The sequence below is a fragment of the Bos taurus genome, chromosome 7, assembly GCF_002263795.3.
Source record: "Bos taurus isolate L1 Dominette 01449 registration number 42190680 breed Hereford chromosome 7, ARS-UCD2.0, whole genome shotgun sequence".
NCBI classification, from domain to species: domain Eukaryota; kingdom Metazoa; phylum Chordata; class Mammalia; order Artiodactyla; family Bovidae; genus Bos; species Bos taurus.
Genome location: NC_037334.1, coordinates 13,097,150 through 13,125,107, shown reverse-complemented (window position 1 = coordinate 13,125,107; position 27,958 = coordinate 13,097,150). Strand labels below are relative to the sequence as shown.

Sequence of the window (27,958 nt, the reverse complement as noted above, 5' to 3'; positions counted from 1 at the left end):
ATGTGACTGACTCACCTGCTATTCTACTGAGGCTCGCACACCATTGTAGATCAGCTACACTGGAATAAAATTAACAAATTAATAACTTAGTCAATAAAATTTCATTCTGCATAAAACGTACACCCGAGAAGTTAATGAAGACACCTCACAGGCTGTGGTTTGACTGAGGTTCGTGCTGGCACCCAGGTAAGGCTGAGTGATTCAGGCCTCCAACCAGAGCCAAGGGATTCTTGAGCTTCAGGACCTAATGAGTGGGGCTGGGGCAGGGATAGGTGGAAAGCTCAGCCCTCCTTAGGACCAAAGATGAAAATGGAGGCAACCCCTGTATTAGAGACGGTGAGTTCACATTTCAGTGTCTGACTTTGTTAAGAAGCACAGTTCCATGCCTGGCCACACAATTTTACACCAAGCCCTTGACCCCGGGAGGACCTATGACCCGTTTGTTCCAGGCAGGACTGGCCAGGGCCACCATCTTATCTGTACTTGCTCCATCTTGAAACGGAATCGGGTATCATAGACCCCAAAACAATTCTTTATCCAAGCACAAGCAACGGGCCAAGGGAGGTCCAATCCCACCTCCCACAGGTTGTCACTCAGGAGGAAGAGGCGGGACACTGGAATCTGTCCAGCCAGGAGGCCGAGGCGGCAGGTGGGCGGGGCAATTCTGCGCCAATGCCTGGACTTCCTTTCTCCCCCTGCGGAGAAAGACCGGTGTCTTTCCGGTTTCACCCTTTTGGTCCCTCTTACGTTCAGAAGCCCTGCGATCTGCGCAAGTCTTTGGAGCTCTTGGGAGGGACTCAAAGTAACTTCCAAGCAACTTGAAATGGTGAGTCCGCTGACTGGGTTACCGACAGCTAGGTGGGACTGGTCGCTACCGGCCGAACCCGGCCACGGTTTGATCCGGCACCTCGGGGTCACCGCCGGAGTCTGTGGATACGCTGGGTCTGGGGTGCCACTCGGATCTCAGTCCCCGCCGGCTTGCAGCGGGGGGATGGATGGCCCGGCAGCCGGGACCTGGGCGTTTGGTCCCGGCACTGCGCGCCGGAACTTCGGCCCTGGAGGCTCTATCCGCGGCTCTTCGCGCGCAGCCCCTCTTCTTCCCAAGATTGTGTTACCACGTGCATGGTCTACAGGGGACAATCGCAACTCGTTCTCCAGGGTCAGGTCGTAGGATTAGATGTTGTCTGAGGGCTACCCACTCCAGTGTTCTTGCCTGGAGAATCCCAGGGACAGGGGAGCCTGGTGGGCTGCCGTCTATGGGGTCGCACAGAGTCGGACACGACTGAAGCGACTTAGCGGCAGCAGCAGAGGGCTCCCAGGCTGCCTTTTTACTCTGCAGGCACCCGGTGTCCTCTGATTTTTCCAAAGATTTGGGAAGCGGGATCTCAAAGACCTTAATACCAGTTAGTAGCTCTTTGTTGTTTTTTAGTTTCTCAATCGTGTCCGATGCTTTGGGACCCCATGGACTACTGTTGCCCGCCCTGGCTCCTCTCTCCGTGGAGTTTTCCAGGCAAGAATATTGGACGGGGTTGCTATCCAGGGGATGTTTTACCGCCAGTGATGGATGGAACCTGCGTCTTCTGCGTTGGCCGGCGGTATTTTTGCCAATGAGCCATCAGGGAAGCCCTTTTTATGATTGGCAGTAATCATTAAACTTCCAGGTCGTTCCCCTCATTCCCAAAATTCCGATTGAAATGGTCAACTATTCGTCTCTGCGGTGCATTTCAAACAAACGCAATATTTTAACTTTTTATCCTATTTGCTCAGTCTTGGATGGCATTTTTCCGGGGTGCGGGGGAGACATCCGTAGGTATTTTACCTTAGCGGAAAGCCGAGAGTAACCGCCAGTAAATTCGTTGTCTAATAGCCATTTTTCGCCCAATTTTTTTTAACTGGGAACAGATACTCCATAGGAAATCCTTTCATGAAGATTTTCCTTTCTTTTTTGAAACTTTTATTGATGAACTACCCTTTGAGTCCCCTTCAGAAGATCTACTCATTTATTTGTTTATTTTTTATATACTGTAAGATATATTTAAGTAATGGAGCTTAACGAACTGTATACAATATTTCCGAAGACTTAAGATGGGAATGTCTTTGGGAAATAGTCCATTCTTACATTCCATTTGTTTCACTTTGTTTCATTCCCTGAGTGAGTATGGTGAAATCATGGGGGCGGGGGGCACTCTAGTTTTGGTCCATTTCCAAGGCATTCCAGGATTTACAGTTGCAGACAAAAAGTATTCAAGTAGGATTACTTGTGTTGAAAATAATGATTGACATATATTTTTATGAAAGGAAGTTATTTGTGGTTTTCTCGGTGAAGTAGTAGACATGGCTTGTACATGGTGAATTGGTCAAACAAGATTTGTGTGTTTAACGTTTTAGTGGTGGTGTAGAGTACCTGTAGTGGGGAGCAGAGCCTGGGTTCATTGTCTTCAGCCTAAGGGCCCGGCTAAGGCCCCTTGGAGGAGAAGGAAATGGCAACCCACTCCAGTATTCTTGCCTAGAGAATCCTGTGGACAGAGGAGCCTGGTGGGCTGATGTCCATAGAGTTGCACAGAGTTGGCCACAACTGAAGCAACTTAGCATCCATGCATGCATTGGAAAAAGAAATGACAACCCGCTCCAGTGTTCTTGCCTGGAGACTCCCAGGGACACAGGAGCCTGGTGGGCTGCCGTCTATGGGGTCGCACAGAGTTGGACACGACTGAAATGATGTAGCATCAGCAAGGCCCCTTGTAGCCTGCAAGGGGAAGTACTTGAAGGCCTTCGTATACTCAGAATCATACAGTTTCTAGCTTTTTCAGATTGGCTCCTTTCAGGTTGCAATAAAGTTTTTTTTTGTTTTCTTTTGGGTTTTTTTTGCAATACAGTTTTAATACATGTTTCCTTCATGTGTTTTCATAGTTTGATATTAACACTTCATTCCTTTTCATTAGTGAACAGTATTTGATTGTATGAATGTACCACTGATTATTTGACTCTTGCAGGATTTGTTGCTTATCTGTTAACTTCTGCTCCTTGGGCCCCATACAACTATTTGTGTATGAATTTTGTGTGCATACAAGAGTTGTCCTCATTTCAGCAAATAACAAGGAGTGGTATCGCTGGGTCTTAAGTACTTAGTATATGTTGTTTTCAAAGAATGCTGCTGTCTTCCTTGATACTGCTGCTACTGCTAAGTCACTTCAGTCGTGTCCGACTCTGTGCGACCCCATAGATGGCAGCCCACCAGGCTCCCCCGTCCCTGGGATTCTCCAGGCAAGAACACTGGAGTGGGTTGCCATTTCCTTCTCCAATGCATGAAAGTAAAAAGTGAAAGGGAAGTCGCTCAGTCGTATCCGACCCTCAGCAACCCCATGGACTGCAGCCTTCCAGGCTCCTCCATCCATGAAATTTTCCAGGCAAGAGTACTGGAGTGGGGTGCCATTGCCTTCTCCAGTCTTACTTAATAGGGGTATCAAATTCCATTTTCCTCAGCAGTAAATCCCCTTGCCAATTCAGGAGCCTCCAGTTGGATCCCTGCTCTGGGAAGATTCCATGGAGAAGGAAATGGCAAAACACTCTAGTATTCTTGCCTGGAGCACCCCTATGGAGCCTGGAATAGTACAGTCTTTGGGGGTTACAGAGCATGGGACTCACAGTCTCCACCTAGCGACTGAACAGCAACAACAGTGAATGAAATGATCTTCACATCTAATTGGTATTCTGAGTATTTTTCTTGATAGTCATGACTGTGTAGTGACAGTTTATTGTTTTATTTGCAGTTTCCAATTGACATTTGATGTTCAGCTTGTTTTCATATTTCCTATTTCCCTTCTGTATATGCTTTTTGGTCAACTGTTGAGATCATTTGCCCATTGTTAATTGGATTATTTTATCTTCTTACTGTTGAGTTTTCATAGTTGTGAGGTTATTTTGAATACTAGTCATTTATCACATGTGTGGTGCTGTGCTTAGTTGCTCAGTCGTGTCTGACTCTTTGTGACCCTATGGACTGCAGCCCACCAGGCTCCTCTGTCCATGCAGATTCTCCAGGCAAGAATACTGAAATGAGTAGCTATCCCGTCTCCAGGGAATCTTCCCGACCCAGGAATCGAACCAGGGTCTCCTGCATTGCAGGCAGACTCTTTACCAGCTGAGCTACCATGAAGCCCCATTTATCACATAAGTGATTTGCAAATATTTTCTCCTATCCTATGACTTGGCTTATCATTCTCTTAACACTCTCTTTCTCAGAGGAGGCATTTTCTATTAATGAAGTGAAATTATACTTATTTTCTTTCATAGGCTTTGTGTTTGTTGTTTGAAAATTAATCATCAAAGCCAAGATGACTTAATTTCTATTTCTTTCTGTGAAATTTTGCAGGAGGTTATTACTTGTGTACTGTACATTTAGATCTGTAATGGTTTTGAGGGTTTTTCTGGTAAAATATGTAAGTCCTGTGTCAACATTCATTTTATTCATTTTGTGTGTTTGTGAATATCTATTAATTCTTGCACTATTTGTTAAAACAAGTTTATTTTCATTTGAATTGCCTTTCCTTTTCTTTGTCCAATTTCAATGTGGCTCTCTAGGAAGATACTGACTTTCTTCCAATATTAGGAAAGTCTTACCCTGTTGTTTTTGAAGTTTCAAATTTTTATTTTCCAGATTATTATTATTCTCATCATTTTTATGTTGACTGCTCTGGATCTTTGCTGCAGCTTGCTGACTTTTGTTCTGTATTTTTCTGTAGTTCAGGCACATGAACCTGTCTTGTTATTGAGCAGGGGCTCTAAAGCACGCAGGCTTGGTTGCCCCAGGATGTGCAGGACTTTAATTCCTAGAGCAGCATTCTTACCTGCATCCCTTGCATTGCAAGGCAGATTCTTAAACACTAGGCTACCAGGGAAGACTCTGAATATGTCCCCTTAACCAAGAGTTATCTGTTGTTGGAGTATCTTTCAAATGTTTCACAGACACAGTTATGTGCCACAGAATGACTATTTGAATTTATGTACAGAATTCAGGAACATGCTCTTTCTTAGGAAGTAGAAGTTGCCTCTATTTCTTGTTTGTGATGATAAACGGATGCCTGATTTTACTAAGTCTTTTAAATTTTCACTTTCCCTGTGTGTCTTCCTTATACTAGTCACTTCTATCTTCTCTTTTAGTCATAACGACTACATGTTTATCAACTTGTAGCTGAACAACAACAAGAATGCCACTTTTAGTCCCCCTGCATAATTTATATTCTTTCCAATGAATTTTTTCTTTTGTTTTTGAATTTTTTCTTAAAGATTTATTTATGGCTATCCTGGGTCTTCCTTGCTGCACGCAGGCTTTCTCTAGTTTCAGTAAGAGAGAGCCAGTCTCTAGCTGCGGTGAGCAGTTGTCTATTGATGCCCATAGCATCAATTCTATGGGCAAGAGCTTCAGTAGTAGCCGTATGCTGGCTCAGTAGTTCTGGCTCTAAGGCTCTGGAGATCGGAGTCACTACTTGTGACCCATTGACTTAGTTGCCACTTTGTCTGTGGGCTGTTCCTAAAGCAGGGATCAAACTCGTGTCCACTGCATTGGCAGGTGGATTCTCAACCGCTGACCACCAGCAAATACCCATTTCTAATGAATTTTCAAAGGTATCTTTCAAACTTGTTATATTAATGACTAATTCCATCAACTTTTTTCTCAAAATGGCTTTGTATTCTTAATTTTTCCTAATTTTGCTTGCTAACAAAATTCTAGCAATTTTTAAAAATATGAAATCATTTAATATTTCAGTCAACTTGGTTCTTGCTTTAGTTTATGTTTTGTCCCAGAAGGAAGTGCAATCTGATTCTAGTCTTTTCCTATACATAAAAGTGTGCCTCTGGCTTTTTACATTATTTTCTCTTTGCTTTTGCTTTTTTCTTTATGTTGAATATAACATGCATTGGTCTCCGTTTTAGTTGTTTTCATTTTTTGTTCACTGAGCTGGATCTACAGATGTTGTCTGTCATTAACGTTAGGAAAACCTCAGTGCTTGTGATTTCTGTGTCTCTTTTTCTTTAGTGATTTTCATTAGCTGTACCTGAAATATTCCATTCAAAAATTTCATGCTAGGTTCATGAATATTTTGTTCTGTGTTTTTGGTATTTTTAATCTTTGTGTTAGACTCTAGTGAAACAGGTGTTTTGGGGTACAGGCCTTTAGAGCAAAATATTTGAGGACTATTTTTTAAATGCCTTTCTTTTCTTTTTCCCAGATTAGGGCTCCAGCTTGACTTTTCAGGTTGTGCTCTTATGGTTCTTTATTTCATGTTTTTGCATTCTCTTCTTGTGAGATGGAGAATCACAACATTTAAATTCACAGACCACAGACTAGATTTATGCCTAGCAGTGGTTATAGTGGTTGCTGACGAAACACTTGCTCTTGAAATTGCAGGATGGAAGCTTTATGTTCTTTTGGAGGAAGCCAATGATGAAACCCTCATATTTTATGATCACAGGAAAATGTATCCTCAAAGTATTATGGACGTTGATGTAGCTGTAGCTCTTAACCTGTGCTTAAAGGCAGTAAGGCCCAGGGTATACTGTTAGTGTGTGATAAGAAAGAGTGTTTCTGGTGTGTAATTGCACTGTGTGTTTAAAATTTGGCTGGAAGTGCCCAGAGGCACTTGAGTAGAGTGAATTTTGTGGTCTAACATATTGTTAGTGATTCTTCATCTCTAAGGTCTAAGGTTGAAGTCACTTGCTATCTACATCAAGTTTTATTATGTAGAGAGAAGAGAAAAGCAGATTCTGTGATTATTATCAGCCAACTTAAAGGTAGTGTTTCTTCAGAAGAATATTTATATTCAGGCAGCTGCAGGTGATTTTTTTCTAAAAACCTGGAGGACGTTGGGTCAGTGTGGACACCTGGACTTTGTTCAAAGTCTAAGTTATACTGGTCACCTGGCCTCTGATGTTAGGTCATATGACTAGAAAAGGCTTTCCAGTTTTTTACTGGGTTTTTATTCATTGAAAAACTATGCAGTGTTGATCATCTGCCCCATGTGGTACTGTAAATTGTAGACCATAAGGAAGAAGATGGAAGAATTTTTTCACAGGAAATCAGTGTTTCTAATATTGTATTTGTTTCATTTGTAAAGGATTTCTGTCATTACCCTCCATTCTCTGGCTTGGCCATGATTGTGATATAAGCAATACTGTGACCACAGAAATGATGTATAAATAATTTCATTTCTTCATGATGCTATTCCATTATTGAGGAAGTGTGGAGTGTAGGTGTCTCATGATGAAATCATAGAATAACAGAATCATATGTAAGCTGCATAGCATTTATAAATGGAGTAGGAGGGCATGGCAGCTCACTCCAGTGTTCTTGCCTGGAGAATCCCCAAGGACACAGGAGCCTTGTGGATTGCAGTCCATGGGGTCGCAAAGAGTTGGACACGACTGAGTGACTAAGCACATACACACACATAGATGTCTAGCATTTCAGTCTCATGTATCTCACTGTGTGCATATTTTGGGTGTTTTAGGACTCATTGGTCTTTGAGGATGTGGCTGTGAATTTTACCCAGGATGAGTGGGTTTTACTGGATTCCTCACAGAAGAAACTCTACAGAGATGTGATGTTGGAAAACATCAGGAATCTGGCATCAGTAGGTAAGAATGACAAAAGTCCTACAGAACAAGTGTTATCTGTCTGTAGTGTTCAAAGATTTGGAATATGGAAAGAGAATGCATTGGTAAAGAAACTATGAGGGGAAAAAAGGGCAAGTCTCCTGCAGTCCAAAAGTTAGGACTTGACTCTTTCACCACTCTGGCCTGGGTTCAATCCCTGGCTCAGGAAGTAATATCCCACAAGCTACACAACATGGTGGGGGAGAAAAAGAAAGAAACAGAAACTGGGCAGAGTCAGAGTTCATCATGGACCTGAAATCCAATGAATTTTTCTTTAATTTCTAATACTTTGGGACATTTTTCTGTTTCTGCATTTCAGCGGCAAAACAACAAGATCATGACACTGAAGATTTGGAGAAAAACCCTGGGAAAAAATTAAGGTAAGCCATATCCACGATACAAAGCATGTCTCATGTGTGAATTTAGGTCTGTTATGAAGATTTTAAAGGAACCAAAGAAAAGAAATAGCCGCATTTGAAATTTAACTATTCTTGAAAATGTCTCCCAGAAATATTTTCTTAAATGTAGAAGAAATGTTCCATTTTCCAATGTAATTTGTGTGCAGTTTATATTCATAAACTGTATTTGAATATTAGTTTTTAAAAATAATTTTATTTATTTATGTATTTATTTTTGGCTCTGCTGGGTCTGCATTGGTGCCCAGCTTTTTCTTGACTTATGGAGAGTGGTGGCTATCTCTGTTGCATTAAGGAGACTTCTCATTGCAGTGGCTTGTCTTGTTGCAGAGCTCAAGCTGCAGTACTTTTGGCTCTTGGGCTGCTAGAACACAGACTTAGTACTTGTGCTTCAAACGCTTATTTTCTCCATATCAGGTTAATAGAAAGGTTGGAGATCTGTTGAAGAGCATTCAGTATATTTAACTTGTAACAATTCACACAAGATAGAAAACCCCACTATTCCTGTAAGATGTAATAAATACAAAAATGTAATAGAATAAAGAAAGTAAGAATGTTATTCTCATGATTTGCAGAAGTCCTATGAGAGGGAAACTGCCTGAAAATAAGGACCTTAGTTCCTTTGAAGAAAATCTTATTTCAGCTCTCAAAATGGAGAAAAAGACTCATGATTTAAAACCATGGAAATGCAGTCCATGTGGAAAAACCTTCATGAGTGTTTCATCCCTTACTAGACATATGAAGTGTCATGTTGAAGACAAACCAAGAGAGCATCAAGGGTACCCTGAGAAGTTATATAAGTGTAAAGAATGTGGGAAGGCATTCGTTTCTCCCAGTGCTCTCAGAACACATGAAAGTAGTCACACTGGAAAGAAACCCTATGAATGTTTACAATGTGGAAAAGTTTTTCCATATCAAAAATCTTTCCTACTGCACAAAAGAACTCACACGGGGGAAAAACCCTATGAATGTAGAGAATGTGGGAAAGCCTTCATGTGGAACATAAGTTTTCTAAAACACATGGTAACACACACTGGAGATCTACCTTATAAATGTGAGAAATGTGAGAAAGCATTCATTTTTTTCAGTCATTATCAATATCATTTAAGGAGTCACAATGGAGAGAATCCCTATCAGTGTAAACAATGTGGAAAAACCTTGGAAGCTCCTCGAAGTATAAAAATACATGAAAGAATTCACAGGAGAGAAAAATCCTTTGACTGTAACCAATGTGGTAAAACCTTCAATTATTTGTATTCCTTAAAGGCACACAAAACACTTCACACAGAAGAGATGCCATGTATATCTAAAACATATTCTAAAGCATTGACTTTTGCCAGCTCTCTTCAAAAGCATAAGACGATCCACACGCGAGAAAAACCCTATGAGTGTAAGGAGTGTGGGAAAGCCTACAGATTAAATGAAAGGCTCCAAAAACACCTGATAATACACGCTGGAGATGGCCCTTATAAATGTAAGAAATGTGAAAGAGCATTCAATAATTCCAGTTCTCTTGAAATACATGAAAAGAGTCACAGTAGAGAGAAACCCTATGAATGTTTACAATGTGGAAAATGTTTTCCATCTGGAAAATGTTGGCAGCAACACAGAAGAACTCACACTGGGGAGAAACCTTATGAATGTAAAGAATGTGGGAAAGCCTTCTTATGGAAAAGAACTTTTCAAAGACACATGGTAATACACACTGGAGATTCACCTTTTAAATGTCAGAAATGTGAGAAAGGATTCATTACTTTCAGTGATCTTCGAAAGCATGAAAGGCGTCACACTAGAGAGAAACCTTATCTATGTAAACAATGTGGAAGAGAGTTTAAAAGTCCTAAAAGTATTCAAGTTCATGAAAGAATTCACAGAGGAGTGAAACTCTATGAGTGTAACCAATGTGATAAAGCCTACAGTTATTTAAGTTCCTTAACGGAACACAAAAGACAGCACGCAAAAGAGATGCCATATGTATGTAAAACATGTTCTAAAGTATTGATTTCTGCAACTTCTCTTCAAAAGCATGAAAGAATCCACACTGGAGAAAAACCCTATGAGTGTAAGGAATGTGGAAAATCCTACATATTTAACTATTACTTCGAGAAACACATAATAACACATACTGGAGATGGTCATTATAAATGTAAAGAATGTGAGAAAGTATTCATTAATGCCAGTTCTCTTAAAATACATCAGAGAAGTCACATTGGAGAGAAACCATATCAATGTCATCAATGTGGTAAAGGTTATAGATATAAATCACATATAAATAAACATTTAAGAACCCACACTTTACAGACATCCAGTGATTGAAAAATTCAGGAAAACCTTCACTTTCTCTCATGTGCAAGTGTATTAAAATTTCACACTGGACAGAAATCCTGTCAAATGTGAACACTGTGGGAAAGGCATTTTGTTTCCATGTAAGAATAAGCACCTTCTGTCGGGAAGCCTTTGGGTATTTTTTGTTACTCAAATATTTTTTGTGAAACAGTTTTTGTAGTTGTTTCAAATATTTTACTGACTCTTTTGGAAGTGTTTGTTAGCTAAGGAACTTTTTCATTTCCTGAAAGAATTTATTTATGAGTATTCCTTAAAACCTTGCAGTTTTTTTCAGTTAATCATTACACAGTATCCGTTAGTTTTATCCTGTGCATAGCTACTTCATTCTCAGGCCATTTTCTTATATTTAGTTAGTTTTGAATCAAAAATAATTTCTAATTTTTAACTGTAAAAATTAAATTATGGGACATTTCAGTAACTTTCTGCCAGGGACCCTTAAGGTCACAACTCTCCTGTAGTCAAATATTGTGATGAAATAAATTTTATTAAGAGTGAATACAGATAAACAAGATCCTAATGTATAGCACAGAAAACTGTAGTCAACATCCTGAAATAAAGTGGGCATAGTGGGGCCACCCAAGATGGACAGGTCATGGTGGAGAGGTTGTGGTCCACTGGAGAAGGGAATGGCAAACCACTTCAGTATTCTTGCCGTGAGAACCCCGTGAACAGTATGAAATGGCAAAAAGATAGGATACTGAAAGATTAACTGTCCAGATCAGTAGGTGCCCAATATGCTACTGGAGATCACTGGAGAAATAACTCCAGAAAGAATGATGGGATGGAGCCAAAGAAAAACAACACCCAGTTGTGGATGTGACTGGTAATAGAAGCAAGGTCCATTGCTGTAAAGAGCAATATTGCATAGGAACCTGGACTGTTAGGTCCATGAATCAAGGCAAATTGGAAGTGATCAAACAGGAGATGGCAAGAGTGAACATCGACATTCTAGGAATCAGCAAACTAAGATGGACTGGAATGGGTGAATTTAACTCAGATGACCATTATATCTACTACTGTGGGCAGGAATCTCAGAAGAAATGGAGTAGCCCTCATAGTCAACAGAAGAGTCTGAAATGCAGTACTTGGATGCAGTCTCAAAAACGACAGAATGATCTCTGTTCATTTCCAAGGCAAACCATTCAATATCATGGTAATCCAAGTCTATGCCCTGACCAGTAATGCTGAAGAAGCTGAAGTTGAACAGGTCTATGAAGACCTACAAGACCTTCTAGAACTAACACCCAAAAAAGATGTCCTTTTCATTATAGGGGACAGGAATGCAAAAGTAGGAAGTCAAGAAACACCTGGAGTAACAGGCAAATTTGGCCTTAGAGTACAGAATGAAGCAGGGCAAAGGCTAATAGAGTTCTGCCAAGAGAATACACTGGTCATAGCAAACACCCTCTTCAACAACGCAAGAGAAGACTCTACACATGGACATCACCAGATGGTCGACACTGAAATCAGATTGATTATATTCTTTTCAGCCAAAGATGGAGAAGCTCTATACAGGCAACAAAAACAAGACTGGGAGCTGACTGCGGCTCAGATCATGAACTCCTTATTGCCAAATTCAGACTTATGTGAAGAAAGTGGGGAAAACCACTAGACCATTCAGGTATGACCTAAATCAAATCCCTTATGACTATACAGTGGAAGTGAAAATAGATTTAAGGGACTAGATCTGATAGAGTGCCTGATGAACTATGAACGGAGGTTTGTGACACTGTACAGGAAACAGAAATCAAGACCATCCCCAAGAAAAAGAAATGCAAAAAAGCAAAATGGCTGTCTGAGGAGGCCTTACAAATAGCCGTGAAAAGAAGAGAAGCAAAAAGCAAAGGATAAAAGCAAAGATATACCCATTTGAACGCAGAGTTTCAAAGAATAGCAAGGAGAAATGAGAAAGCCTTCCTCAGTGATCAGTGCAAAGAAATAGAGGGAAACAACAGACTGGGAAAGACTAGAGGTCTCTTCAAGAAAATTAGAGATACCAAGGGAACATTTCATGCAACGATGGGCTTAATGAAGGACAGAAATTGGATGGACCTAAGAGAAGCAGAAGATATTAAGCAGAGGTGGCAAGAATACACAGAACTGTACAAAAAAAATCTTCACGATCCAGATAATCACGATGGTGTGATCACTCACTCACCTAGAGCGAGACATCCTGGAATGAGAAGTCAAGTGAGCCTTAGGAAGCATCACTATGAATAAAGCTAGTGGAGGTGATGGAATTCCAGGTGAGCTATTTCAAATCCCAAAAGATGATCCTGTGAAAGTGCTGCAGTCAATGTCAGCAAATTTGGAAAACTCAGCAGTGGCCACAGGACTGGGAAAGGTCAGTTTTCATTCCAGTCCCAAAGAAAGGCAATGCCAAAGAATGCTCAAACTACCACACGATTGCACTCATCTCACATGCTAGTAAAGTAATGCTCAAAATTCTCCAAGCCAGGCTTCAGCAGTATGTGAACTGTGAAATTCCTGATGTTCAAGCTGGTTTTAGAAAAGGCAGAGGTACCAGAGATCAAATCCACTGGATAACATCCACTGGATCATCGAAAAAGCAAGAGAGTTTCAGAAAAACACCTATTTCTGCTTTATTGACTATGCCAAAGCCTTTGACTGTGTGGATCACAATAAACTGTGGAAAATTCTGAAAGAGATGGGAATACCAGACCACCTGATCTGCCTCTTGAGAAATTTGTGTGCAGGTCAGGAAGCAACAGTTAGAACTGGACATGGAACAACAGACTGGTTCCAAATAGGGAAGGGATTATCACCCTGCTTATTTAATTTATATGCAGAGTACATCATGAGAAACACTGGGCTGGAGGAAGCACAAGCTGAAATCAAGATTGCTGGGAAAATTATCAATGACCTCAGATGTGCAGGTGACACCACCCTTATGGCAGAAAATGAAGAAGAACTAAAAAGCCTCTTGATGAAGGTGAAAGAGGAGAGTGAAAAAATTGGCTTAAAGCTCAACATTCAGAAAATTAAGATCATAGCATCCAGTCCCATCACTTCATGGCAAATAGATGTGGAAACAGTGGCTGACTTTCTTTTTCTGGGCTCCAAAATCACTGCAGATGGCAATTGCAGCATGAAACTAAAAGATTTAATTTCCTTACTCCTTTGAAGGAAAGTTATGACTAACCTAGACAGCATATTAAAAAGCAGAGACATTACTTTGTCAACAAAAGTCCGTCTAGTCAAGGCTATGGTTTTTCTAGTGGTCATGTATGGATGTGAGAGTTGGACTATAAAGAAAGCTGAGTGCCAAAGAACTGATGTCTTTGAACTGTGGTGTTGGAGAAGACTCTTGAGAGTCTCTTGGACTGCAAGGAGATCCAACCAGTCCATCCTAAAGGAGATCAGTCCTGGGTGTTCATTGGAATGACTGATGCTGAAGCTGAAACTGCAGATCTTTGGCCACCTGATGCAAAGAGAGGACTTATTTGAAAAGACCCTGATGCTGGGAAAGATTGAGGGCAAGAGGAGAAGGGGACGACAGAGGATGAGATGGTTGGATGGCATCACTGACTCAATGGACTTGGGTTTGGGTGGACTCCAGGAGTTGGTGATGGACAGGGAGGCCTGGCGTGTTTTGGTTCATGGGGTCACAAAAAGTCGGACACGACTGAACGACTGAACTGAACTGAAAGAACATATATAATGGGATCACTTTGCCTTGCAGCAGAAATTACCCTAATATTGCTAATCAGCTATACTTCAATAAAAATTAAGAAAAGAATGTTACAAACCCTATAAGACTGTGGTATGTTACAGTAAGAGGTCACAAAAAGGCCTTCTATGAGTCACACTTGTGTTAGAGGAGTTGATTGCTATGCAAGGTAGCAAGGTGTTTTTCTTTAGTGAATGATTTCAGATGTTTATTTTGTCATTGATGATTGGAATCATTTTTATCAGAACAAAAATTTTCTCATATAGTTGAAGTTCAATAGTAAGAAGCTTCATTCAATCATATTAGTAAGGAGAGGGAACTATTAGTCAATTTTATGATTTCACATTTTATTTTTTTTTATCAGTGAGACAGTGTTATAAAATACATGAATTCAGTTCTTCCACATGCTAGGTAATATTTTTTAATCTCCTTTATGACATAATTAAGGCCTATAAATTTATGTAAATTGTTTTGCTGAAAGTTTTCACTTTCATCTCAGGTTCAAAGGATTTGTTACCAAAATAAGCCATTCGTTATATACAATAAATAATACAAATATTTATTAGAGAATTGTCTAGCTTACTTTCAATATGCTGACATTAAAAGAAAAGAGAAATTGAAAGAGTATAGAATACCTCACCAAATTGAGGTTTTGATCAACATCCAGACTCAGACAGCATTGGAAAGACCTATGTCACAGCACATCTAGAGTCCCAGATCATCCCTTATGATTATACAGTGGGAGTGACAAATAGATTCAAGGGATTAGATCAAGAGGATTAAAGATGCATAAAAGTAGAAGAGCTGTTAAGGTACTTAGAAGAAAAGCTAGACAGGAGAATTAGGACCAGACATTGGTCCATTATGTTAGTGTTTCTATAGGTATGAGAAAATTCAAGAATTTGGGCTCATTACAAAAAGAAAAAAAAAAAAAACATTACTGAAACATCTGACTATCTGAAGGCCTGTTTTGTTTTGTCCATTTTTTTCCAGAGCACAGATTGAGTGCCTAATTTCTGATATCCACCTTGAATTCCTTTCAGGGGTTATTGAAGTTCAACAACAGTAGTGGCCATGATTTAATCTTTGCAGAGGCAGTCTGCAAGTGCCAGTTTCCAGTCAGCAGGGCCCCTTCATAGCCACAGATTTGACCATGCTTTGAGGGCATTTCATGGCCATTGTGTCCCGTGGTGCTAGAAAGGCTCATTTCCAGGTCTAGCAAAGACTCCATTGACAAGCCACTCAGTGCCTCTTCCCATATCTAGAGTTACATTATTACAATCATTGATCTCATATGGAACTATATATATATATATATATATATATTTTTTTTTTTTTTTTTTTTTACCAGTGGCTCAGTCACTTACTTGGTAATGTGATGGTGGTGGTGGTTTGGTCTCTAAGTCGTGTTCGACTCTTGTGACCCCATAGACTGTAGCCTGCAAGGCTCCTCTGTCCCTGGGATTCTTCAGGCAAGAATACTGGAGTGGGTTGCCATTTCCTTCTCCAAGGTATCTTCCCAACCCAGGAATCAAGGGTCTCCTGCCTTGTAGGCAGATTCTTTACCAACTGAGCTACAAGGGAAGCCCACTTGGTAATGTAAGAGACAATAATTTTCTGAAACATGCAACATAGAAAATAATATAACTAGCAGTTATTAGTATGGTCACAAGCAAGAATTTAAGTCAAGAGCTTTCATTAGGTGTATCTCAGTTTACCCCAGGTCATCTGACTTGGTTAAATGGTTATATTCAGGTGTTAATCTGGTTGTACATCATGGAGCATTTTATCTTTATCTAAAGATTGACTACTGATACAAATTTTAGAAACAAAATTAGAGTGTCCTTTTAACAACTTAATTAAATTTTAAGTAATATAACAAAACAGAACTATCTCAGAAGTGAGTAACAAAACTAGGGTTTAATGTTCAGTGAAACATATTTTTCATTGTGAGGGCATTAACCTTGCAGCCAGGAATGCTTTATCCCATCAAATAAAAATGAGGTTTGTCAGGGAGCTAGGAAAAACCAAGTGGCCATCTTGGATTTCCCATAGCCCTGACTGATTTACAGCTATTGCTTACCCATTTTAAATTCCCCAATTAGAAGTAGACTATTGCCATGTTTTAAGGACATCAGGATATCAATAGTTTGACAGTGTGGGGTTAATTTTATAGAAGCAGAAGATGCTTTATCTACATGTACCACAATCTTCATAGATGACTATTAAATAATACTTATTTACTTTACCAAAGTAACAAGATTTTAAAAACAAATATGAATCATTTAAAGGCAAAGAAATTCATAATCTTTTATCAAAAGCTGCATTCTAAGAATTAATAGAGAAATTCAAATTCCAGTCTGGTACCAACAGACAAAATTTGTTTATCTGGTTAATCTTAGAAAAGTCTTTTCCATAAATTTTGAAGAAGTAGCAGTATTCTTCCAAAGGCATCAGAGTGAAACCATATAAGGCGTGTTTAAAATCTGATTGTATTACAATTGACAAAGCAACCTGGTCATTGCTATGACATGTAACACTTTAAAATAACTAGAATTATAATTGACAACATTTTATCAGGACATATCAGATCTTTATGAGTTCCACATAATTTTAGGATATCTATATTAGTAACATCAGCCATACAGTATAACCTGAGAAGATTTATCACCCCTTCAGTACTTTCCATATAATTTAACATGTCAAATGAACCCAGGTAAGTTTAATACCTCTCTTTGAGATGTCTCAGGGGCCCTCTGAAGCATCCCAAAGTCAGCTAGAAGTCAAAAGAACTTCATTAGAATTTAACTTTAGGAAATTTTGCCAAAAATATCAACAGATAGGATCATATAAGTCATTGTGAAACAACAGTTATTCACTTAGCCAAAGTTAACAAGATTTCAAGGCTAAACATGGAACAGATCATTTCAGAGGTAAAAAAAACTTAAAATCCATTGTCAAAAGCAGTTCAACATCTTAAGAAAACTTGTATTATATACAAAACTTTTTTGGGGGTCCACTTTCCATAAAACCTCTCTCTCTTTTAAAAATCACTTTATTTAGAAACAGCCACCTGTAAGTCAGATAAACTTTTTTTTTCGTTGCTGCTGCTAAGTCACTTCAGTAGTGTCCGACTCTGTGTGACCCCATAGACGGCAGCCCACCAGGCTCCCCCGTCCCTGGGATTCTTCCTTAATAAACTGCAATTTCATTTCTTATACCTTTTTCTTTTTTTTAACTAAAAACATACATCTTATTTTCCTTAAGCAACCATGAACTGTCCTTATATTAGCATTCTGTAGATTGGTGAACATAAATACCAGTTGTAATTTCTAAAAACATATGCTTTCTTATAGAGAACGTCTCAGGATGGTACCTATTTATTAATAGTCCAAAATCTCTTTAGTTTCTTTGTAAGAGGAAGTTCGTGTTCAGTGATGTTTATTTTATTTAATAAAATCTTATTTTATTTGGAAATGACCTAGCTATTCAATAAATATCCTTCACTTAGTTTACCACACTCTAGAAATTCAAGTTACCTCAAGAGACTATTTCAGACAGCCATTCCAAAAGTATAATTATTCTTAATAGAGTTTATCTAAAAGCTCTTGTCCCATTTATATTTTTCTTTTTTAAAAAATGGTTTCTTCATTCAAGTTACTTTCCTTGTTGACAAATTTAGCTTACATTAAACGTAGGCACAGTAGAAGTATTAAACAGTGTTGATGACTCAAGACATGTCTTAATAAAATAAGCAAACAAGCATTAATACTAGATATTTAATTTGAATATTTCCCAGTTCACGTGAACCTGAAGTTTCATTTAGGTTAATTTCTCCTGTAACTGATTTCTAAGTGCTTACTTTTCTTTAAGCCAATTTAATTAGAACTTATTTACAAATTAACCTCATATTATCCAAAAACAAAGACACAAACTGAGACACAGATAAATCCAGACAGACAGACAGAGATCTCATAGTTTTCCCACTTGAGATTTAAAATGTTCTCTTTGACAATTTTCTCGCTCGCTCGCTCTCTCCCCACCCCCGGCTTGAAATTCTAATTTGCCCAAGGCTGAGGCAAATTGGGCTGTATATTTCAAGGACTTGGCAAATATTGCAAGCTGTGCTAAATCTCTTCAGTCCTCTCCTATTCTTTGTGACCACATGGACTGCAGCCCTTCAAGCTCCTCTGTCCATGGGATCCCCCAAGCAAGAACACTGCAGTGTGCTGCCATGCCCTCCTCCGGGGGATCCTCCCAACCCAGGGATTAAACCTGTGTCTCTTGCATCTCCTGCATTGGCAGACAGATTCTGCCCCACCAGGGCCATCTGGAAAGCCCAGGCAAAGGTTGACATCAAACTTTTTTCTAGGTAGGCCTTTGTAAAAAGCTAGCTGTTTTTAATTTTGTATACAAAAAGAACCAGTATTGAAGTTTCAAAGGAAAAATTTTTCTTCATTTTAACCAGTTTTCTTCAGTGTCTAAAGAATATCATGCCCAGCCTGTGTCAAAAGTCATCTTTCCTTTCTGTAGTTTTTATAGCTAAAATATAGAGCAAATAGTGCTCAAATTGATTCTGATACAGGGGAAGAAAAAAAAAAAACTTGGTAGAGTGGGGAAAGGAGTTAGGGAAGCCGGGCTTCCCCTCTCCCCACTGAGAGTTAGGGAAAGTTAGAAGGGGATTAGCTGATGGAGAGGGAGACAGAGGCAGATTGAGGGGTGTGATAAGGCAGCAACAGGACAAAGAAAAGAAAAAGAGAGGAGTGGGGGACACTGCTAGAGCTGTGGGCCAACTCTAAGGAGAGCCGACTTAAAAAGCAAAGATTTGATCAACTAATATAATTTTGGCATTGTAACTTCGACAGTCATCCTCACAAATCACATAATTCTTTTTCCAGTTGTAACTTCTCTTTAGACAATTTTAACTTAAATTCATGTACCTTACGGTAGGGAGAGAGGAGGTTCCAGCCTCTCAGCTAGCACGGCACATTCTTCAGTTCAGTTCAGTTGCTCAGTCATGTCTGACTCTTTGAGACCCCGTGGACTGCAGCATGCCAGGCCCCCCTGTCCATCACCAACTGCTGGAGTCTACCCAAACCCATGTCCATTGAGTCGGTGATGCCATCCAACCATCTCATCCTCTGTTGTCCCCTTCTCCTGCCTTCAATCTTTCCCAGCATCAGGGTCTTTTCAAATGAGTCAGCCCTTCGCATCAGGTGGCCAAAGTATCATAGTTTCAGCTTCAGCATCAATCTTTCCAAAGAATATTCAGGACTGATTTCCTTTAGGATGGACTGGTTGGATCTCCTTGGAGCCCAAGGGACTCTCAAGAGTCTTCTCCAACACCACAGTTCAAAAGCACCAATTCTTTGGTGCTCAGCTTTCTTTATAGTCCAACTCTCACATCCATACATGACTACTGGAAAAACCATGGCTTTGACTAGACGAACCTTTGTTGGTAAAGTAATGTCTCTGCTTTTTAAAATGCTGTCTAGGTTGGTCATAACTTTTCTTCCAAGGAGCAAGCAAACCTTTCTCGATTAACACATTCTTAACATTTCTCAACCAGGGCAAGCTGAAAACATTTAATAACTTTTAAAATTTTGGCTAACTTTAAGATTCCATTTCTCACATAATTCAGTGAATATGTCTCATTCATTAGCTAACAAGCAATAAGGTGAATCTTCCCATCCGGGAATAAAATCTCCATCAAATTTAAATCTCTTTTTTTCTTAAAGAGTGGCATTTTGTCTCACAAATCCTGCTCACAGCACTAATTAATGTTTTGCTGAAAGTTTTCACTTTTCATCTCAGGTTCAAAGGATTTGTAAACAAAATAAGCCACTTGTTATATACAAATAAATAATACAGATATTTATTAAAGAAGTATCTAGCTTACTTTCAACATACTAAATTTAAAGGAAAGAGAAATAGAAACAGCAGTGTATAGCGTATACATCACCAAATTGGGTTTTGACCAACATCCAGACTTAAACAGCAATGGGAAGTCCCATGTCACAGCAATTGTGAGACAATAAAAGATGGCTAGAGAGAAAGGACAACAATGCCAGTGAAGCTGTTTTAAAAGAATCTGCTCTTTTTAAAAATTTAATTTTATTGCAGTATGGTTGATTTTACCATGTTGTATTAACTTCTGTGTACAACAAAGTGATTCCATTATATATGACATTGTTTTTTATATTTTACTTTATTACAGTTTATCAGAAGATATTGAATGCAGAACCCTACACTATATTGTAGGACCTTGATGTTGAGCTGTTCAATGTATAATAGTTTGCATAGGCCAGTTCGAAACTCCCATTTCATCACTCCTCCATCATCTCCTCCCCTTGGCAACCAAAAGTCTACTCTTGATGTCTGTGAGTCTATTTCTGATTTTAGTCAAGTTCATTTGTGACACATTTTAGATTCTACATACAACTGATGCCAGCTATATTTCTTTCTAACTTACTTCACTCACCATGGTAATCTCTAGATTCATTCATATTAGGCAAATGGCATTTCATTCTTTTTTGTGGTTGAGTAAGTCCATCCTTACTCATGGACATGGAACAAAAGCCTGATTCCAAATAGGAAAACGAGTAGGTCAAGCCTGTATATTGTCACCCTGCTTATTTAACTTATATGCAGAGTACATCATGAGAAACGCTGGGCTGGAAGAAGCACAAGCTGGAATCAAGATTTCTGGGAGAAATATCAATAACCTCAGATATGCAGATGACACCACCCTTATGGCAGAAAGTGAAGAGGAACTCAAAAGCCTCTTGATGAAAGTGAAAGTGGAGAGTGAAAAACTTGGCTTAAAGCTCAACATTCAGAAAACAAAGATCATGGCATCCGGTCCCATCACTTCATGGGAAATAGATGGGGAAACAGTGGAAACAGTGTCAGACTTTATTTTTCTGGGCTCCAAAATCACTACACATGGTGACTGCAGCCATGAAATTAAAAGACGCTTCCTCTTTGGAAGGAAAGTTATGACCAACCTAGATAGCATATTCAAAAGCAGAGACATTACTTTGCCAACAAAGGTCCATCTAGTCAAGGCTATGGTTTTTCCTGTGGTCATGTATGGATGTGAGAGTTGGACTGTGAAGAAGGCTGAGCACCGAAGAATTGATGCTTTTGAACTGTGGTGTTGGAGAAGACTCTTGAGAGGCCCTTGGACTGCAAGGAGATCCAACCAGTCCATTCTGAAGGAGATCAGCCCTGGGATTTCTTTGTAAAGAATGATGCTAAAGCTGAAACTCCAGTACTTTGGCCACCTCATGCGAAGAGTTGACTCATTGGAAAAGAGTCTGATGCTCGGAGGGATTGGGGGCAGGAGGAGAAGGGGACGACAGAGGATGAGATGGCTGGATGGCATCACTGACTCGATGGACGTGAGTCTGAGTGAACTCCGGGAGTTGGTGATGGACAGGGAGGCCTGGCGTGCTGTGATTCAGGGGTCACAAAGAGTCGGGCACGACTGAGCGGCTGAACTGAAATGAACTGAACTGAATACACTGTGACATCCTTGCCAAAGGTAAAATATATCCCAAGTATTTATAGAATGGAAAATGAGAAAAGGCTCCCATACTTATCACAACCAAAGGCTACTAGGAAAATTCCATTAAATACCAAACTGCCCGAACTTCCAGGTGGTCCAGTGGCTAAGACTCAGGGTTCCCAGTGCAGAGGGCTCCTGTTCCATCCTTGGCCAGGGAACTAGAAAATATTAAACTGTAATGTTTTCAATGGCCCATTAACTGAGAATGAATAGAACATTATAAAGATTTCATTTCACTCTAATTTCACTTAACCCCACCCCTGGATCCAACAGGCTTCAAACAGCAAGAGAAAAAACTCATCTGATTAAAGAAAAGAATAACTACCTTTAAATCTTAAGCTTAACACCTCCTAGTGTTGAAGACCTCCAGGTGGCATTGGTAAAGGATCTGCCTGCCAATGCAGGAGATGCAGGTGACACGGATTCCCTGGCTGGGGAAGATTCTCCGATGTAAGAAATGGCAACCCTCTCCAGTATTTTACCTGGAAAACCCCATGGACAGAGGGGCCTGGCGGGCTACAGTCCATGGGGTCACAAAGACTCAGATAAAAGGGAGCCACTGAACACACGTGTGCAAGTGCCTGCACGCATGCAGGCACACGCGTGCGCACGCACACACACACACACACACTAGTGTTGAAAGACAGCTTATAGAATTTACTCATTTTAGTATTCATTTCTAAAATTTCTAAAACTAGTAGAATTCCAGCTTTCAAGGATACACTTGAAGAAAGATCCTTAGTAAACACAACATAATTATAAACTTTAAAAACAACTCTTTCATATTGAAGGTTTCCTGGAACATGAGGCTTGATTACTTTCCACCAAATTATCTCATGTTGGGAATTCCCTGTGGGCCAGGGGCTAAGACACTGAGCTCCCAATGCAGAGGACCAATTCCTGTTCAGGGAACTTTATCCCACATTGTGCAACTAAGTGTTCCCATCGGCAACTAAAACACCCCAAATGGGGGAAGGAAGATGCCCTGTGCCACAAGTAAGACCTGACTCAGCCAAATAAATATTTTTTAAACAATTATTTTTTGACATATTTATTTTATTTGGCTATATCTGGTAGTGGTCGTGGCACACTCTCTTGCAGCATAGTAGGATTTGCACCCCATAGGCTTCTCGCTAGTTGTGGGGGGGCTTAGTTCCCCTGGGAGTAGGTGGCATCTTAGTTTGCAGACCAGGAACTGAACCCTAGTCACCTGCTTTGGAGTTATAATGTTCAGTCGCTAAGTCACGCTGGACTCTTTGTGACCCTGTGAACCGCACCACACCAGGCTTCCCTGTCCTGCACTATCTCCCATACTTTGGTCAAAGTCATGTCCATTGAGTCAGTGATGCCATCCCAACTATCTCCTCTTCTGTTGCCACCTTCTCCTGCCCTCAAGCTTCTGCATTGGAACTGGATTCTTAACCTGTGGACCACGAGAGAAGTCCCTAAGTAAATATTTTTGAAAAATTGACTGTGATGATGATTGCATGTACCTACAAATATCCTTAAATTTATAAAAGGTACTCTTCGTGAGAGCCTTCCACATTATGTGTGATACATGTCAATGAAGCTGTTCAAATAAACTAATGTGTTTTTTACAATGGAAAGTGTTTTTTACAATGGAAAAGAGTTTTTCAATGCAGTCTTTGGGGCACTTAAGAGTTTCCAGGTTACTTAATACTCTCTACTCTACTCTACTCTACTCAATACCTCTCTGCTTAAAAGTGAAGTGTTAGTCACTCAGTTGGGTGTCCTACTCTTTGCAACCCCAGGGACTGTAGCTCATCTGGCTCCTCTGTCCATGGAATTTTCAAGGCAAGAATATGGAGTGGTGTGCCATTCCCTTCTCCAGGGGATCTTCCTGACCCAGGTTTCGAACATGGATCTCTTGCATTGCAGGCAGATACTTTACTGTCTGAACCACCAGGGAAGCCCAAAACGACACTGAGGTACCCACCTCACCATGGTCGGAATGGCCATTGTGAAAAGTCTGCAAATAACATACTGGGGAGGGTGTGGAAAAGGAAAACACTTTTATATTGTTAGTGGGCATGTAAATTGGTGTATCCACTTTGGAAAACAGTATGGAGGTTCCCCAGCATCTAGAGTTGCCATACAATCCACCAGTCCCGCTCCTGATATATATACAGAAAAAAACTCAAATTCAAAATATTCTAGGTACCCCACTGTTCATAGCAGCACTATCAATACCACCAAGCCATGGAAACAAAAAACATGTTAACTGACAGATAAAGGGATAAAGAAAATGCGGCACTTATATACATTGGAATGTTACTGAGACATAAAACATGAAATAATGCTTTTTGCAACAACAAAGATTTGCCTTCAGATTACTGTATGATATCACTTATATGTGGTATCTAAAATATGACAGGAAACGAGCTGTGGGAGGGATAAATTGGAAGTTGTACATTAGCAGATACAAACTACTACACATAAAATAAACGACACAGTCCTAGTGTATACCACAGGATAATGTAATCAACATCTTGTAAAAAACCATACTGGAAAATAAAGTGAAAAAGGATATCAGATCAGATCAGTCGCTCAGTCGTGTCCGACTGTTTGCGACCCCATGAATCACAGCACGCCAGGCCTCCCTGTCCATCACCAACTCCCGGAGTTCACTCAGACTCACGTCCATCGAGTCAGTGATGCCATCCAGCCATCTCATCCTCTGTCATCCCTTTCTCCTCCTGCCCCCAATCCCTCCCAGCATCAGAGTCTTTTCCAATGAGTCAACTCTTCGCATGAGGTGGCCAAAGTACTGGAGTTTCAGCTTTAGCATCATTCCTTCCAAAGAAATCCCAGGGCTGATCTCCTTCAGAATGGACTGGTTGGATCTCCTTGCAGTCCAAGGGCCTCTCAAGAGTCTTCTCCAACACCACAGTTCAAAAGCATCAATTCTTCGGTGCTCAGCCTTCTTCACAGTCCAATTCTCACATCCATACATGACCACAGGAAAAACCATAGCCTTGACTAGACGAACCTTTGTTGGCAAAGTAATGTCTCTGCTTTTGAATATGCTATCTAGGTTGGTCATAACTTTCCTTCCAAAGAGGAAGCGTCTTTTAATTTCATGGCTGCAGTCACCATCTGTAGTGATTTTGGAGCCCCCAAAAATAAAGTCTGACACTGTTTCCACTGTTTCCCCATCTATTTCCCATGCAGTGGTGGGACTGGATGCCATGATCTTCGTTTTCTGAATGTTGAGCTTTAAGCCAAGTTTTTCACTCTTCACTTTCACTTTCATCAAGAGGCTTTCGAGTTCCTCTTCATGTATTTATAAATACTTATGGGCTTCCCTGGTGGTTCAGATGGTAAAGAATCCGCCAGCAAAGTGGGAGACCTGCGTTCAATCCCTGGGTTGGGAAGACCCCGTGGAGGAGGTCATGGCAACCCATTCCAGTATTCTTCCCTGGTAAATCCCATAGACAGAGGAGCCTGGAGAGCTACAGTCCATAGGGTCACAAAGAGTTGGACACGACTAAGCGATACTTACAGGACTTCCCTGGTGGCTCAGATGGTAAAGCGTCTGTCTACAATCCGGGAGACCTGGGTTCAGTCCCTGGGTTGGGAAGATCCCTTGGAGAAGGAAAAGGCAACTCACTCCGGTACCCTTGCCTGGAAAATCCCATGGATGGAGAAGCTTGGTAGGCTACAGTCCACAGCGTCACAAAGAGTCAGACAGGACTGAGCGACTTCACTTTCACTTTCACTTTCGATGATAGCTTACGGTGAACGATGTTGGATTCGTAATCCTTGAGGAAGATTTAGCTTCAGGACCAGGGGCCGGGCTTGATCACCAAGAGCTTTTGTGTAGCAGGTTTATTAAGTAAGAAAAGGGACAAAGCTTCTGACATAGACATCAGAAGAGAAAGCTTCTGACATAGACATCAGAAGGGGGACAGAGAGTGCCCCCCTTGTTAGTGTTAGCAAGGGAGTTAAACACTTTTTTAGTTACTACAATAAATTAAAAGAATGTCTGAAGTTTTGTGAAAAGTTTACCAGACCCACTCCTACAATTTACATTTTAGGATAACAGGATTAGAATTTAACAATAGAAAGATCCTACCAGACCCATTCCCATAATATGCATTCTAAGATATCAGGATTAGTCAGAGGTTTTCAGGAAGAAGAAACTGTCCTCAAGCAGGATACATTGTTGTTATATAACTCCTAGTGCAGAGTTTAAACTGAGTTGTGTAATCATCAGTTCCAGGCTTAAAGAAAAAGAAAAAAAGTTTTATGTGACTAAGACTAAGGAATGTAGAGAAAAAAAAGTTTGTCCTTTTCTCCTCCTTGAGAACCCCAGATCCCTCTCCTTTTCAGGGACCCCAGACTTCTTATCAATCTGCCTAGGAATTAACTCTCTCTCTAACACAACATTGTAAAGTAGCTCTCCTTTAATAAAAATAAACAAATAATCCGATTTTACTGTAAAAATTTCTTTCATATATATTGAGACCATCGATGGTTGAGATGGTGATTAATACAGTTGGATTAATAACTACCACAGTTTTACAGTTTCTTTTTGTTACTCTTATTCTTTCATTTGTTTTTTCTCTTTTTTCTTACTTTCTCTGGATTTAAATGAGCATTTTACCTTGTGCATCCTTTTTTCTTTTTTTTTTTGCATCCTTTTTTCTTTTCTTAGCCTATCCATTTTTTAAAAAGTTTTCAAGTGGTTATCCTTGAGAGTTTAGTATACATTTAGAATTAACATTCATCCTCTGCAACGTAACTGAGTACCTCTCCAGCGGTTGGGCACGTACCTCACACTGCACTATTCTCAATTCCCCTCCTCTGTCCCTTTCCAAATGCTGCGCTTAGTTGCTCATTGTCTCCGACTCTTTGCGACCCCATGGACTATAGCCCCCAGACTCCTCTGTCCTTGGGGATTCTCCAAGCAAGAATACTGAAGTGGGTTGCCATGCCCTCCTCCAGGGGATCTTCCCAACCCAGGGATCGAACCCAGGTCTCCTGCATTGCAGGTGGATTCTCTACCATCTTAGCCACCACATGGCTGTCATTTATTTCACTGAATCACAAAGTTATTATTCCCAACATCATTGTTGCTAAATTATTATAGACATGTCATCTGTTATAGAAGAAATATAAAAGGTGTTTAGCATTATTCTTCTTTTAATCCTCATCCATAATTTATATTCTTTCTGATGAATCTTAAAGCTTGTCTTTCAAAGTTGGTGTACTAGTGACAAATTCCCTGAAGTTTTGTCTTAGAGTGGCTTTATCTTTCTTAATTTTTAAGAGTAATTCTGCTTCCTAACAAAAATCTAGAAAAGTTTTTTTTTTTTTTAATTTCAGAACTTTAAATATTTCATTCCACTTGGTTCTGGCTCATATATTTATGTATTTATTTTCGTATTCACTGGATCTTTGTTTTACTACAGGGGCTCCCTGTTTCAGGGCACAGCCTCTTATGTCTTCTCTTGTTGCAAAGCACCAGCCCTAGGGAGCTCGAGCTTCTCCAGTTTGACTCATAGGATCTAGAGCACTGGCTCAGCAGTTGTGGCGCACGTGGGCTTAGTTGTCCTGCAGCATGTGACATCTTAGTCCCCAAAGCAGGGATCAAACCCGTGTCTCCTGCATTGCAAGGCAGATTCTTAATCAGTGGACCACCAGGGCAGTCTCAGTTCTTGCTTATTTTTGTTTTCGTTTTTCTTTTTTTTTTTTCATGAAAAGAACTCCAATTTCATTCTAGTGTTTGTTTCTCCCTACCTAAACTATACCTCTGGCTTCTTACAATAAATGCTCTTTGCTTTGTTTTTTTTTTTTTCCTATACTTTGCATATAATATATTTCAGTTTCCATTTTTAGATGTTTTCATTTTTACTCTTTAGGAAGTTTCCTGGATCTGTGAATGTTGTCGATCAGTAATAATAGGAAAATCTCAGTGGTTGTTCCTTCTATCTGTCTTTTCTCAGTAATTTTCATTATATGTATCTGAAATTTTCTGTTAAAGAAGGTCATGCTATAAGATTTCGGTTGTGGTGTAGTGGTTAAGAATCTGCCTATCAAAGCAGGTGACTCGGGTTTGAACCTTGTCCAGGAAGATTCCACATGCCACGGGGCCACTCCCCCGTGTACCACAACTACTAAAGCCCACACATTCTAGATTCAGTGTGCCCTAATTACTGAGCCCATTTGCAGGAAATACTGCAACTCTTGCACCCTAGAGCCTGTGCTCCACATCATGAGAAACCACCACAATCAGAATCCCATGCACTGCAACTAGAG

At 40.1% G+C, this 27,958-nt stretch overlaps 2 protein-coding genes across 2 annotated transcripts in view; both read left to right on the top strand.

The window, feature by feature from the left end:
- The window catches only part of LOC505918 (zinc finger protein 709), an 87,860-nt gene that overhangs the window by 43,285 nt on the left and 16,617 nt on the right, over positions 1-27,958 (top strand). The window lies entirely within an intron of this gene.
- On the top strand, positions 4-18,147 carry LOC100139362 (zinc finger protein 709). The gene is made up of 4 exons (XM_059888558.1): positions 4-826; positions 7,509-7,635; positions 7,973-8,033; positions 8,645-18,147. Exons 1-4 carry the CDS (start codon positions 824-826, stop codon positions 10,383-10,385), a joined length of 1,932 nt encoding a protein of 643 aa, XP_059744541.1. The 5' UTR covers positions 4-823; the 3' UTR covers positions 10,386-18,147.